This window comes from Triturus cristatus, chromosome 12, assembly GCF_964204655.1.
Source record: "Triturus cristatus chromosome 12, aTriCri1.1, whole genome shotgun sequence".
Classification (NCBI taxonomy): Eukaryota; Metazoa; Chordata; class Amphibia; order Caudata; family Salamandridae; genus Triturus; species Triturus cristatus.
In genome coordinates, this window is record NC_140595.1 from 467368171 (window position 1) to 467384918 (window position 16748).

Consider the following 16748-nt stretch of genomic DNA (forward strand, 5'->3'; position numbering starts at 1 on the left):
TCTAAGAAGTTTTTCCAGTCACGAGGTAGGTGACCCCTCTTTTCGATGATTGTGCGCATGGGCATCGACTCCCTTGTTAGAGTGATTTTTGCGCCATTGGGTTCGGACGTCTATTGCTGCGCTCCGGTTCGACACCATTCCTCCGGTTTCCCTCGGTGCGCAAGATACTCACCCTCGACGGTATTGTTTTCGATCGCGTTTTTCCTTTATCACGTATCGTATTCACTTGCAAAAAACAAACTTTCGATCGTAAAGCTCGTGGAAGGCCGTCTGGGCTACCCGTAGTCGATGGAACGAACTCCCTTTAAATCCTGCCCTCTGTGTCACGCGAAATACCCGCGCACCGACTCACACTAAGTGTGTAATCTGTGTTTGTCCCCCGAACAGGACTGGGACGCGTGCCAGGCTTTCCGCTCAAAGAAGACACTTTGCGACCATCGGGCTCGACGTCGCGACATGCAGAGCCAGCGCACAAGCTTCATTCCGGACATCTTCAGACACCAATCGGACGAAGAGGTCGGACAGGCCATGGGAACCGAGGAGGAGGAGCAGGAGCCGATTGCCATCCCAGAGCTCGACTCCGACCAAGAGGATGACATCCCACATGAACAACGTACCGTGAGTACAGCTTCCCCCTCGTCCCAAGACCCAACTCCACAAAAGAAGAAGGCTCCGGTCCAACCCGTGCCCTCGAGCTCCGGTTGAGCTTCCGGCTTGGCACCAAATCCTACCAAAAGTCTTCCTGCTCTGAAAAACTCCCTCCAAATCGAGTTTGAACCGAGAACTTCGGAGTGGAAACACAAGTCTGGCACCGACCCCCACCATTTGGCACCGAAGCATACTTCGGAGCCGTAAACATCAACATCCAAGTCTTCAGCACTAAAACTTTCGGCGCGAAACAGTCAGATGTGCCGAAATCACCAAAAAGACAAACCGGATCCGAAACAAAAAGTGCTGTATATTCACCCTCGAACCGGACATATCAAATAAAGTAACAAAGTAACTTTAAAAAGGAGTGATACAGAGTAAGACTGCCACATTCCTTTAAAGAAGGGAATGGTTGGAACTAACCATTCCCCGCCTCCTCTACCCCAGTTTCAGCCTATTTCACCTGAAAATTCACCACCACATACACCTGACAACCAGGATGATGGGGATGACAATGGGGATGGGGATGATAATCAACCAATGCAAGACCCATGGGATGATTACAATACCAATTCGCCAACGAGCAATGATCCTGATTTATATCCTAACAAGCCATCTCCACCAGATGACAGTGTAGGCTACATTTGAGTTATTGGGTAGAGCTGCCAACTACCATGGGGTGCAGCTACATAAGGACTCCTTAGAATAGGATTTCCTCTTTGAAACCCTCAGTACCACGCAGAGGTCATCACATACACTACCTATGCTCCAAGGAATGATTAGGCATGTAGATTACATTTTTAATGATCCGGTGAGGGCTCGTATTCTTACCCCTAGAGGAGACAAAAAATACAGGCCAGCACCATCGGACCCAGTATATAAAAAGGTCAGTTGCCAATAGACTCCCTGGTTGTGTTCAATGCAAGGAAAAGGGCCAACTACCAGATAACCGGAGATGCTTCATCCTTGGATAAGGAATCCAAACTTATTGAAGCTTCCGGGAAAAGGGTGGCCTCTTAGGTGGCCAATTTTTGGAGTGTCTCCAACACTTAGGCATTGCTAGCACGATATGACCGTGCGCACTGGGACGAGATGGAGCAATTAATACAATATTTGTCCCAGGAACACAGATCTAAAGCACAAGACCTGGTGCGTGAAGGGCAACTTATTTCCTATAACGCTATAAGATGTTCCCTAGATGCTGCAGGCACTGCTGCTAAAGCGGTAAGCACCAGTGTCCTCTTGAGAAGACATGCGTGGCTTAGCATATCCGGGTTCAAACCAGAGGTGCAAACCTCCATTTTAAACACTCACTTTGCAAAAGAGCATCTACTTGGCCCAGTGGTAGATTCTTCACTAGAGAAAATGAAGGACACTGAAGTGGGCAAATCCATGGGAGCCCTTCAGTCAGCACAAAGCTGTGGTTCCTTTTGGTGTTCCTTTTACTGTGGAGGCTCTAAAAATACCTCCTCGGAGACCACCTCCCCCTATAAGGGCAATAACCAACCCTCTCCATCTAGGGGTTACTTCAGAGGGAGTTAAAGGTAGCAAAGGCAGGGGCAGGGGTTCAAACACACGCACCTCCCCCTCCAATACAAAGCAGTGACTTGCCTCCGCTTCCCCCGACCACTTAACACCTGTCAGGGGAAGACTGTCAGATTTCCTATTAATTTGACAATCGATAACAACAGACAATTGGGTACTGCAAATTATCCGTTCTGGTTACTGCCTGGAGTTCATCAACACTCCTCCAAACATTCCTCCAAGGTCACACAAACTTTCACCAGATCACCTACACCTCCTCAAACAAGAGGTTCAGTCTCTACTTCTAAAAGAAGACATAGAACCCGTACCACCGCAACATCACGGGTCAGGCAAATACTCTTTTTACTTCCCAATACCCAAAAAAGATGGCTCCCTCACACCAATATTATATCTCAGAGAACTAAATCTTTACATTCAGTCAGATCATTTCCACATGGTGACACAGCAACAAGTATTACCTCTTCTGCAGAAAAGCGACTTTCTGTCTACTCTAGATTTAAAAGACGCCTATTTTCATATCCCAATCCACCCCGCTCATCGCAAATTCCTCAGGTTTGTGGTAGCAGGTCAACACTTCCAGTTCAACGTACTTCCGTTCGGGGTCACCACTGTCCCCAGAGTCTTCCCAAAGTGTCTGGCGGTAGTAGCGGCTCACCTGAGAAGACAGAGCATACATGTCTTCCCATACTTAGGTGACTGGCTCATCAAAGCCAGAACGTACCAGCAATGTCTTCAGCACACTTTCAGAACAATTCAGTTACTACATCAACTAGGGTTCACAATCAATGTGATAAAATCACATCTTCAACCAGCCAATACTCTGGACTACCTAAGAGCCACGCTAGATACTCAGCTCTGGCATTGCCCAGCACAGCCAGGATTCGCACTATTTAGGGTTTAGGTCTCCAGTTTCAACCCAATCATCCGCTTCCAGCTCTGGTTTATATGCAACTGCTGGGAATTATGGCATCTTGCATCATAATCGTCCCCCATGCCAGGCTGCACATGCATCCACTTCAAGAATGACAGTCAGTGGAACCAGTCCCAGAGTCTATTAACTGATCTAGTGTTGGTAGCGGCCTTACTCACGCTCTTTGCAGGGGTGGAGCACACAAAATGTGTCAAAAGGAGGGCCTTTCATAGACCCGGTTCCACAAATAGTACTGACAGCGGACACGTACCTCACTGGCTGGGGAGCTCATCTCCAACAACACACAGTGCTAGGCCTGTGGAGCCAACAGCAGAAGTTGCTCCACATCAATCATTTAGAGTTGCTTGCAATCATTCTAGCTCTTAAGGCATTTCAAACTCACCTGGAGGGCAAAGCTGTCTTGGTTGGTACAGACAACATGACACCTATGTATAACATACAAAAACAGGGGGAAGGGACACATTCTCTCCAACTGTCACACTTAGCCCAAGACATCTAGAGGTGGGCCATTCACCACAAACTTTATCTCCTAGCGGAACACCTCCCAGAAGTGAACAACCAGATTGCAGATCTCCTCAGCAGACAGAGACCGCAAATTCCCGAATGGGCACTCCACCCTCAGGTTCTCCTCCCATACTTTCAAAGTTTGGGAGTCCCTCACATAGACCTGTTCACCACACACCAAAACGCAAAATGCCAAAGCTGCGCATCCAGGTACCCACACCTGCAATCCAAGGGCAATGCACTATGGATGAACTGGTCAAGGATATTTACATACGCTTTTCTGCCTCTCCCACTCATTCCATTAGTGGTTCAAAAGCTCAAACAAACATCTCTCACACTAATCCTAGTAGCTCCCACATGGGCAAGTCAACCATGATTCACAACCCTGTTGGAGCTATCTCTAGTCCCGCATCAAAAACTACATTTAATTTCCAGTCTCCTCACACGGAACCATGGAGAAGTCAGACACCCAGATCCCAAGCATCTGAACCTCGCAATCTGGCTCCTGAAGTCTTAGAGTTTGGTTACTTAAACCTTCCACCAGAATATATGAATATCATTAGGGAGGCTAGAAGACCAACTATAAGGGCCTGTTACGCAGCTAAGTGGAAGAGATGTTGTATCTACTGTGGTAACAATCATATCAACCCTCTTGATGCTTCCATACAGAACATAATATGCTATCTGTTACACTTGTACACTTGCAACAGTCAGCCTTGGCTTGTACCTCTATTAGACTACACCTAGCGGCAATTGCGGTATATCTGCAAATTGGACAACATTTGTCGTTACTTAGAGTACCTGTGATCAAAGCTTTCATGAAAGGACTAAAAAGAGTCATACTACCAAAACTTCCACCAGCTCCACTGTGGAAAATTAATATAGTCCTTACAAGAATGATGAGCCCACCTTTTGAGCCCATGCACAAATGCGAACTACAGTTCCTTTCTTGGAAAATAGCTTCCCTCATTGCAATCACATCATTAAGGAGAGTGAGTGAATTACAGGCATAAACCAAACAAGAACAATTTTTCCAACTACACAAAGACAAAGTGATTCTTTGTACTAATCCAAACTTTTTACCTAAGGTAGTATCTGCATTTCACATAAATCAGTTGGTAGAATTACCCTTATTCTTTCCTCAACCTGATTCAGTTGCAGAAATAGCTCTACACACCTTAGATCAGAGGTCTTCAATCTGTGGGGCACGATGCCCACGAGGGCCCTGGAGTCATGGGAAGGGGGTCGCTCATTCCCGGGCCTCACTTCTGCCTGGGCTCTCGAAAATGAAAAACGTCCCCGGACAGTTCATTATGAAATAAAAATACTTCAAGCTGCAATGTCATTCGGAGAGTGTTCTCTTGTACTGTGAAACCAGAGCTGATCAGACAGCTAAACAAGGTTTTCTTCCAGGATGCCTGCTTGCCTGAAAGGACTGAAAATATGCGCTATGAGTTAATATGAAAATGTAAAGGGCAATTTGCAGTTGTAAAGAATGCTTGGGCTCTGGTACTGGCTTTCATTGATTGAATCACTGGAAGCTTTGTGACGAGCTGTGAAGTGTGAGCTTCTAATTGTAAATATATTTACATAGCGCTTACTATCCCGGAACAGATGTTAAAGGCCAGTAAGGAGCAAGAAAAAAAAAAAGGAAAGCCGGGGTAGGGTGGGCAGGCTGGAAAAGAAATCGTGGTGAAATGTGTTGGAGGAATAGGAGTGTTTTATACCCAGGGAAGTGCCCAAACACCTGGTAATATGCATTACAGGTTGCTGCTGTAAACTGTCACTTACCTGGCAGGCACATTGCGAATTCCAATTCTGACTTTCCTGTAGCTGACTTTGTATCAGCAGATCAGTAGCCCTGATGCATTTTATGGGAGCTGACAATACGTTAAAATGTTAGGGTACTTCAGTTTCATATTCAAATTAATTTACACAGAAAGTATCAATGTACTGAAAGACCTTAGGTCTTTCTGACTGGACAACTGAGCTCTGAAGTGCATGCTTTTAATTGTAATTGTATTTACATAGTGCTTGCTATCCCCAAGGAGGTGTTGAAGGGACAGTTATGTACAAAAATTGCATTGCGTATGGTCTGGGTATTACTCAAATCTATATTTTGGAAGCACCATTTTTTCGTAAAACGATTTGCACATCTTGTAGCAGTTTGTTTTCTAGTGTGTGTAATGCAAGTATGATGACTTAAATATTCACAGTGCTTTCTGTCACAGGCTGTGACCTAGTAGCACTAAAAATACACAAATCACTATTCTCCAACTCACCAACTAAGATTTAATTCTGTTGCTCTCTAGTTACACACAGACCGTTTAAGGTGGATTAACTGCTAGAGGTTTAATAATGTACTATATTGCATTGCACACTGAGTAGCACTTTTTTATTTATTTTTTATTTAAGTTGACCCTTAATTTATATGTCGCTACCAGATGGTGAAGGACTGAAAAAACATACGGAATATTTTGTTTTTAGCCACACATTTGACTCGTCCAAGCGCTCACACTCTCAAGGCCCTCCAGCCGCCCCCAAACATGACTGAAATCAACAGCAGAAAACTAATATAACCAGAGTCAGTTTTTGCTAAAATAGAATCGTCTGTTTTCATAATATTAAGAATAAAACCTTTTTAGAAAAACCGTGTGAAAGAAGAATAAGGGACCACCTCCTCCCCTGGAATTAAAGAAAGCATCCTGCTTGGACTTTACAGTTCATCATTAATTATTGTAAATGGTATGTTTTAATTATGAAGAATGATGTTCAGCAACCTCCAGTAGTTCCATGCAGCTGTAAAAGCCAGGCCACCAGCATCCCATGAAATTCAGCATGGTTCTCCTCGCATGCCGTGCACTCAAGTTGCAGCCCTTGCATTACAGCCATTATACCCAGGGCCACGAGGATTACAGCGGTTGTGCACCCACAGTGATGTTCACATAATTGGATATTTGCCACAGTCAATCGGTTCACTAGTTACTAAAAAGCAGCGACACTTGTTGCTGCGCAGTAAGGGCCCTTTGCAAAGCTGGACTGATCGTTTTGTGGCTTATTGCTATATTTGGGTGTTAAACTGGTATTTGAGGTGCAATCACAGATTGACCGTCTTTCTGGAGAAAAACAAGCACAATCATCACATTAGTTCAGAAAGGTGTTCTCATCCAAAAAAGTTTTGCCAAAATATGTTCTATTTATGCAAAAGTACCATTGTGAATTTTTGGGTAATTCTTTTTGAATACTTTTTGTTTGAAATGTGTAGTAAGCCTCTGATACCAAACCACAGTCACTCACAAACTTTTGGTTTGCTAAACACTGTTTAATATTGTTTCCCCACCATACAAATTATTTGCTGTGGGAATTGGGGATGTTTGTGGTTGTCGAGGATGAGGAGTACCAGGTTCCAGAAATTTGTGTCAGGAGGGGGTCCTTACACCTAAACAATTTTGACAGGGGGGTCTCGGCATCAAAATGTTTGAATACCTCTGCCTTAGATGTTAGAAGAGCACTCTTGTACTGCACTGAAAGGACAAAATATTTTCGTAAAACAAAAACTCTTTGTTGCTTTTGCTCCGCCACACAAAGGCAATTCTATCTCCAAATCCGGTATTGCAAGGTGGATTGTTAAGTGCATTCAAATCTGCTATGCAAAAGCAAAGAGAACTCTATCTGTACCCTCTAGGGCACATTCCACTCGTAAGCTAGGGGCCACTATGGTTTTATTAGGAAACATTCCTATTTTTGACATTTGCAAAGCTACAACAGGGTCTACACTGCACACATTCACTAAACATTATTGCGTAGATGTGTCAGTAAGACAACAAGCCACTGTGGGTCAAGCAGTTCTTAAGACACTATTTCAGACAACTCCAACAGCTACAGGTTGGCAACCGCTTTGGGAGGACGCTGCTATGTAATCTGTGCACAGCATGTGATCTACAGCTCACATGCCGCGAACGGATAATGTTACTTACCCAGTAAGCATCTGTTCTTGACATGTTTAGCTTTAGAGTCACATGTGCCCACCCATCTCCCCTTATACCTGTAGCTGCTGCAGTTCTTTATTTAATTTACATACATATGCAAGGCCATCTCTATTCTTTACTACTACTCCATTCTCACCCTCTGCGGCAAACAATCTAACAATGGAGTCGATGCCCATGCGCACTATTATCGAAAGGAGAAGTCACCTACATCGTGACTGGAAAGACTTCTTCGGAAAAAAACAAAATGCAAACATCCGGACCCAATACTAGATGGCGAGCTATGCACAGCATGTGACTCTACTGCTCTACATGCCAAGAACAGATGCTTACTGGGTAAGTAACATTATCCTTATTTGCCCTCACATACTTTTTAAGCATAGGAAAGTCATTAATTGTGTTGAGCCAATAAAAAATTGTGTTTCCGAAAATTTCACCCAAAGTGTAAATACAGTGTAGAGCAGTATTGACCACTTATTTAGCAATACAACAGTTGCTGGGACAGCACTATGGGTATCATCATTTTCTTCACATATAGTCCAATTTCTTAGGAGGGATACAGGAGTCATCCTTATCATATACACAGTCCTGTTGCTGTATTTTGTTTATCTTTTCTCCGGTACAGATTGTATCCGTCTAACATATGCCAACAGTAATCCAGATCCAACACTTCAATTATATATGTAAAGTGAATTTTGTCATAGTACTTTTTCATACCCCATTATAAAGGAAAGTGTCAAATGAAATAACGGTGACTGCCTCCCTCACAGTCATGAAACCCATAATTCAATGAGGTGTGGTGTTGGGAGACTTCATCTGTTGCTAGCTCATTAATGTCCACAGACATATCCTTTAGTCAAAAAGAAATTATATTTATTTTTTCAATGCCAAATTAAATTATTAGGCCATAACCAATGTATTTGGCCTTCCATCTGTGACCAAGCCTACTGTATGCAGATAGCACGTTGAGTCAAAAGTCTCCCTCACTCAACTTGCACTGATATAACTAGTGCAGGGTCTCTCTCCCCATGCTGCATAGTATCAGACCTTACTTTAAGAGGTGGCTACTGATGGCTTCTTCTCAAGACTGTTTTGACAGAAGCTTACAGCTTTCAAAACACGGTCCAAAATCACAAAATTCGGGGGATTAATCAAGTTAGAACCAATTTTTCACAGGGACTATGGCCCAACCCAAACATGGTTCATGGACCGGATGTTGGTGGTACAAGGAGCAAATTATGATTGTCTTCATGTCCGGTGCACAGACCATATGATCTGGTTCATGAAGTATTTGATACTGATCAGAATTGTTTGCAGGCAACAAACAAAAAAACCTGTTTCATAAACCAAAAGCCTCATTAAAATGGTTGAGGTCAGTTCCAGTGGGCAAACCCACTAAAGCCGGTTCTCAAACTTTTAAAAGCACAAAAATTGTTTACCAAACTGCAAGCTTGGTCTAATTTAAAAAGAAAGTAGCAAATATTGGGAGTGTGTTGAGGTTTGAGATTGCGTCCTTTGCTGAAACTGACCAATGTTAGTAGTTTTTAGTTATGTCTCAATCAAAGTGCTTGCTAATGTATGTTTATCAGTGTATATGAATGTGGTCAGTTTTAATGGGCTCAAGCCCCGTCTACAAAGGTCAAAGGCTTAATGGTGAATGCACATTAGCAGTATTTAGCTGTTAAAAGGGAGCCATTGAACTATTTTTGGATAAAGTGAACTATTATAATGAATTGACTTATTTGTATCATTCTGTTTAATAGCTTGTTTGATATGGGAGGAGAATATCACTGCTATGGGTCAGACATCACCTGCACGTTCCCTGCGAATGGAAAATTCACTCCTGATCAGAAGGCCATCTATGAAGCTGTGCTTCATTCATCACGTGCTGTGATGAAGGCGGTAAAACCAGGTAAATCACCTTTTAAGGAGATCTCCTAATAATGGACTATGATGATCATACAGTTCAATTAATACTTAACGTATGAGGACCATGGGGTTTGCTGTTCGCAAAAGGAAGTCTTACAATGTCCCATAGAAATCTGTAACTCTTGGCACCCGGCAGAAGAGAGTTCCATAATTGATTGACAGTAGTGAATACATACTAGCCTCCCAATTTGTAGTGGATGGTTTTTAACACAGCAAATACACCTCTCTATAAGACTAAAGCCGAAGACTGTGTTGCATACAATTCTATGAAAGTCACCAAATGCCTGACCCTACACTTTGAAGCGATCTTTAGACATATGAGGTACAGTATACATTAAATTTGGAATCTCACGTAAAATCAGAGTTGGTGGATATAAAGTATTGCGATATAGCCTCAAGCCATTTTATAACTTTGGTGGAGGGGGATCATTAACATAGGTAGAAATTCAGGGTTAATGGAGTTGAGTTTTAAGAAAAATGTACTTGTACAACTAGTTAATTTGTTGGAAAATGTGTGTAGATTTAATAGGCAGGTTGCTTTCGAGACACTCGGATACAGTTGAGTGGCACTTGCGTATTGATGAGTAGAATTTTCTGTCCTGTAAGATAAGGCCGGGAGATTCCATTTACAATCTGAACAGATAGCGTCATAGAAGTGAGCCTTGTGGAATGCCAAATTTGAGTGGAAGTCTAAGGAATACGAATGATTTCACAAACTGATTTTGCAGAGAGAAATACCTTAAATATTTTAAGTCCTTCGCATCCAGGCCCATTCTGTAGGACAGAATAAATAGTAGTGTACTGTAGTTAATGGTGTCAAATACTGCTGTGAGGTCGAATGGGATAAATAGGCAAGTGCCACCTTAATGCATATTATTAACTATGTCATCAAGTATCTGAGGTGATGCAGTTTCATTGCTATATTAGGCGCATAAGTTAAGTTGATACCTTTCGGTGATATGGGCCATAAATTGAAATACAACTGCTTCCTTAATATTCCCACTCAGGAATGGTAGTCTGGTTAGTGATCTGAACTTTTGTAGGTTGATGGAATCAAATTTAGGCTTCCTGAGAAGGGCAGTGATTTTGCCAAAGTTGCATTATGATGGAAATATGCATTTATCTAGCGAGGAGTTGATGGTTTTGCAGATTAGAGGAGAAGTTTCTTGTGTACAAATTTTAACGAGCATTCCTGAAATCAGATATTTAGTACACGATAAAGGATTGGTGAAAAAAATGAGTTGCATTACAGATTGTATATCAGGTGGTTTGAAAAAAGAACATTTAGTGATGATTTTTTTTCTAATGTGATGTAATGGGGGGAATTTAAGGAATTTCTCTGAAGTTCACTGTAAATTGTAAACGTTTCATTGAATCAGATGTTGGATAAATTGTTGACCATAGAAGGAGAGGTTGGATTTTGACATGTTAGGTTGGGACTATGCTTTATGGTCTGGAAAAGTCATTTTAGTCCGTTTGTAGCTCCTTTGCATTTATTCTCAAAATAGTTTGCACTTGTGGTTAAGATATTGTCTGTATGTACTTTTATTCGTGCCCTTATGGCTTGTGATGTGTAATATATATTGTTTTCCTCCTTTTTGTACAGCATTCTGGTAATTCCTTTACTAGTATTTAGTTCTCTTTTCTAATAGAATTGTATGATTTACAATGGTCATGATGGATTTATGGGTGATTGGGGAAAAGTTTGTTCATCTTGAATGTCCCTCAGTTGACAGCCATAGACAGGACGGAGGCCTACGTTTGAACCATGCTTCAGGCCCCTTTGGCAACGACCTCTCCCAGGTTTTCATCATTGAACGGGCTCACCGCTCCTTGGGACCGCTGCCTCCTCCTGGGGCCGCAGCCAGGCCTATTGTAGCTCTGCTATTGAATTATAGAGATAGGGACACGATCTTGCGTCTAGCTCAAGAAAGCCAGCCCCTTCAGTATCGGGCAAGGCCATCTCACTGCATCTGGACTTCACCCTGGCAGTGCAGGCTGCACGTTTAATTCTTGCCTATCAAGCGTACATTGCAGAAAACTGGCACCACCTACTCACTACTCTATCCTGTGAAGCTTTGCATCAATCACAACTTGAAATCCTGCTATTTTACGTATCCAAAGGCGGCCTCAAAAATTCACCCATGGCCTGGGTATCCCAGCGGACTGACATGTGGCCTTTCCTGGGAACTCGCGTTGAGGTCGTACCAGTGACAGCAACTAATTAAGTTTTGATGCCACCTAGTGGGGCCTCCACTCACTGACCCGCTATCCGCTGTGATGACAATGGTGCTGCTGATGGTGGGGCAATTCCCTGGGTCGCAACACACACTATCCTATCCCGGACTGGGCTCCCATGGCTCATCAACTCTTCCTCAACTCTCTTCCTTGTTCCCCTCCCTGGCCACCCAGCTCTAACCTTTCTGGGGTGATCACTAGAATCTTTTGGTGCTTCCATGGGATGATTCCCTACTTGTTACCAGATTATGGCGTTTTTTGTTTTGTTTTCGGGAACTCAACTCATTGGGTGGCTTGATGTGGGGGGTGGGAGTGATGGGTGGGAATTGCTTGTTAGCTGTTGCACATGCATTATATCTTTTTTCTTTGGTCACGCTCCTGTACTGCTACCGGTTCATTCTATGACTCTTATGATTCTTATGACTGCGAATGTAGCCATGGGACCCTACGCTCTGCCTTATGACAAATGTCCCCCGTTAAATGTCTCACCTGGAATATTCGGGAGCTCAATGACCCGCACAAAATGGGACTGGTACTTGCATACCTGAACAGCCACTGCATCAACATATGCAAGTTGAAAAAACTTAACTTAACAGAATCTGGGTAAGGCAAACTGTGTGCGCGGTGGCTTGAGGAGGCCCACGTCTCTATCTATTCCAATTATGCACTGGGAGTTGCCACCCTTCTCTGCAAAGGGTTACCGTGGTGCACAAGTCAGGTGATCTGCGACACAGGGCTGGTATGTTATTTTATCAGGGCAATTGCAGGACCACCTACTAATCCTCACATCACATCGGTCTACAGCCCAACACTGCCTTCTTTGCAGAGGTATGGCCCCCGACGGTCTCCTTGGGGCCTGGCTCAGACCGTTGTGGTGAAAAAAAGTGATCCTAGATGGCTGAATGTTCAGATCTAGTATATCACATCATCCGTGCCGGGGGGGAGGGGGATGGGGGGGGGGGGGGAGGGGGTACTCAATTACACATACACTTCTGGTAGACCAAGAGCTCACAGACATCCGGCAAATTAATCTCTACACTAGAGCAAAGGGCTTGTGCATCACCTCCACTCACAATACATGATCCAGGATAGACTACTGGTTGATAATGCAGGATGCCATTACTTGGGCAAATGTTGTTACATACTTACCTCGAACGCTGTCACACCACACCCCTGTATTGCTGGAGATTACCCCTCCTCGTGTTGTCAAGTGGGCTTTCACCTACAAGCCCCCGCACAATGCCCTTTGGGATTCAGTCTTTAAGGCTGAGATTTGGATAGCTATTACTGACTAGTTTGATCTCAATGCACTCACAGTAGACTCACCTTCTACCCTATGGGTGGCATTAAAGGTGGTCATCTGTGGGACATGCATAGCTAAGCAGGCCGGGGTGCTCCAACAATGTGTAGGGTCCTCGCGCAATTGGAGCCTGTTCTCTGTGCATTGGTGTAGGAAAGTAGGATCTGCTTTCATGGTTACCCCCACTTTTTGCCTGGTGTTATGCTGTTTCTGACTAGTCTGACTGGGATCCTCCTAATCAGGACCCCAGTCTGTCTGCTTTCTCCCCTAAATTCGTCATGATAAGTACTTGGGTACATCCCAGATTGGACACTGGTGTACCCTTATAAGTCCCTAGTATATGGTACTGAGGTACCCAGGGCATAGGTATTCCAGGGGTCGCCTCATGGGCTGAAGCATTTATTATGCCACCCATGGGAGACCACTCAAACTGTAATTACAGGCCTGCCATTGCAGCCTGTGTAAGCTGGTGCTAGCACCTCTTACAACAGATCTAGGTTTCCCTATATCTGAAGTCACTGCACTTAAAACCTATAAGTCACCCTTAAGGCAGGCCTTTCAATCCTGAAGGCAAGGTGCTTGGTTCTAAGTGTGAGGGTGCCCCTGCATGAACAGGACACCCCTACAACCTTCGGAGTTCATTCTGCCGGGTTGTAAGTGCATCAGCCATATGCTATATAGAGTGGCCATGCCTCATTACGCGATGGCTATCCCTAAACTGGCTGTAATGAACCATGTTGGAATTATAACCCCACACCGTAAACGGTGTGGTAGGTATGATGCCATGCATTGTAAATCTCCTCTAGGAGGCCCTCAGTGCTCTCGGTACCAGTCTTCCAGAACCGGACAGCAAGCTAGGGCTGCAGCCGACCAGAGACATTTTTCTGCTCGAGCAGGTGAAGGCAGAACAATAGATATCCGGTCACAGGGAGGTGTGACCATTTTGCAGACAGGGTTTAGTGTATTGAGGCTGGGTAGGGGTGCTTTCCAGCACCACTGAGACTGTTAGAAGGACCCATTTGGTGCCCTCCTTGCATAGTCCAGTTAAAACCAGTTCAGGGAGCCATTGGCTCCTGCTTTGGTGCGAAACTGGACAAAGTACATGGGAGTGTCCTCCCACTGTCCTGACCTTCCTCCGGGAGGGACTCCTGAATCGTCCCAACCCCTTCCTTAGTGTACTTAAGGGCTTACCTGTGGGTGGGTAGATTTGTTGTGGGGGAAGATTAATATCAAGACACCACTTCTTCGACCGTCTGGGCACTCTGGACCTCGCTGGACTTCACTCTGGATTCCGAGACTGCAACTGGGAAGACTCCTACTGCTCCTGGTGGTGTCGTCTGTTGGTTTTGTCTCACCACTCACCTGAACAACCAGGACGTCAACAGGAGCGGTGCTAGTTCCTCTACTCTCACTGTATGCTTCTCAGGGTACTGGATATTTACAGCACCCCTGACAATTATACAAGGAGGGAAGGGGTATTGGGACGAGAAAGAGACAAGAGAAGAGACTGGGTCTGCTTCCACAATCAGATTCCGCTATCTGGACCAGCCAGGATGGCACTCGCAGAATCGCCCACGTTGTACTGTAAAGAAATGAGGAAAGAGTAACCTCTAAGCTTATTTACCAATCATGAAACTCATTCATTCATACTCTAAACGCTGTGATGTATTCACCTTTTTGTGTTACTCTCTCTTAGTGTGATGACTTTTTAATCTGTATTCTGTATTCAGCACATTCTTAAACTGTCATCTTTAAAAGACTCTTTCTCTTTGAAAGAAATAGGAGTTCCCTGTAAAAAGCAATTTGGCAGTGAATTCTTATATTTTAATATTCTAGAAACACTTTACCTTTTACTCTTTCTTTGTATTTCTTAAGAGTTTCTCTGTATTCATCTCTTTCTCTTGTTTTCTATTACTCTTCTCTAGTCGGTATAGAACTTTAGGTGGACAAGATAATGCTACAATATACTATGTTTTTCCAACATTAATAGAAATCATAACATAGTCAAAATAATAATGCACTCACAAATACTTTCAGGATACATACAAAGCCCAAAGAACTTCTGCAGGGGAAATCACAATAAAGAATTCTTTTATCGCGTTGCTTCTTATTTGCAAAAAGGTCAAGTGTTACAACACGAAGGAAAATACTTGTTCCGGTAACTCAGTGTTTTTCTGAAGACCTTAATATCGCAACAGTTATTGACTTATTACTGTTGTGATTCGATGCGCAAGAATCATTAAAGTTTTCAAAAACAAACTACAAATGCCAGCCTTATGCACGTAACTAAGAAACCTCTAAATATCGGCACTTAGCTGACCAACTCCGCCGAATCGGGAACAAGAAGCGGACGTCCAGCGCTGCTCCTTTTCTCGATCGGCTTTCCTTTTTGAAGTTCCGCGCTGCTTTCCCGAAGTCCCGTGTTGCTTTTTTCTTAGAAAATCCGTTCCGGAGTCCCTCGGGGATCAGCGCGATGTCCAAGAAGCCGAAGCCGTTCACGCCCGGTGCAGGAACAAATAGAAAGTCAAGGGGGGTTTCCTGGGTAACTTGGCTTTTTATATGCAGGGATTTTGCCGTTATCAAGCACGTTGTTTCTCTTGGTGACACGACAACGTGATGGCATGGAAGCACGTGCAATACTAATAAAACGTGCTCTTACATCGTGCCAACAACGTGATGCTTTCAATTATGTGCAAAAAACGAAAATAGAAATGCGTGTCTTTTCTATTGCATATACTATGTGCCACCAGACTGTTTAGCAAACATAACATTAACTTAACATACAACTTATACACAAGGGTCCACATGTTTAAAAACTATCCTCTGTGATAGGAGGCAAACAGGGCACAATACTGGACCAGTGTGAGGCTTTTTCCTGACAGTCCTCCCCCGCAAGACCCCCGATACAGGGCGTGGCTTAGTGGGATTTTGTTGATGAAATAACCTAAGCAGTCGAGGGGCATGAACAGAAGCTGCAGGTTCCCAAGAATTATCATCATCACCATACCCTTTCCATTTTAGCAAATAATACAACAGTCCTTTTTCTCTTTTTGAATCCAGAATCTTAGCTATCTCATATTCCCAGTGCCCTTTCACCTTTAATGGAGAAGGAGGGGGACCTGGTCGGGTATTTGTAGCATAAGGTTGTAGGAGCGAAACGTGAAAGACTGGGTGGACTTGATAGTCGGATGGTAGACTAAGCTCTACTGTAACAGGGTTGATGACCTTTTTAATGGAAAAAGGTCCCAAAAAACGGGGCTGTAACTTACGGGAACCGTCTAAATGCAAATTTTTTAGATGATAACCAAACCTTATCTCCTTCTACATAGGTAGGAGAATTTCTTCTATGCTTGTCAGCCTGTTTCTTAACCTGTTGCTGGTAAGTAACTAAATGTGCACGAGCCTGTTCTTGTATTGAATGAAGGCAAGAATGGTGGGCAGAGACAGCTGGGACAGAATCATTGTTAACAACTGAAGGAATAGGTAACATTCTTGGGTGATATCCTAACAAGCAATAAAAAGGGGATACACCTGTTGCTGAATGAATAGAGTTATTGTACACAAATTCTACTAGTGGAAGGTTTTTTATCCTATTCCGTGGTCATGGTAGAAGAAAAACAACGTAACAGTTGTTCCATGGTTTGGTTCAGGCGTTCAGTCTGTCCAT

The 16748-nt window shown here is 43.7% G+C and overlaps 1 protein-coding gene across 1 annotated transcript in view; it reads left to right on the top strand.

Annotated features, from left to right (window-relative positions):
• The window catches only part of PEPD (peptidase D), a 294060-nt gene that overhangs the window by 230740 nt on the left and 46572 nt on the right, over nucleotides 1-16748 (top strand). The window contains exon 12 of the mRNA XM_085638402.1: nucleotides 9378-9526. Within this exon, the coding sequence (XP_085494528.1) occupies nucleotides 9378-9526 (149 nt within the window). The remainder of the gene's footprint in view (nucleotides 1-9377; nucleotides 9527-16748) is intronic.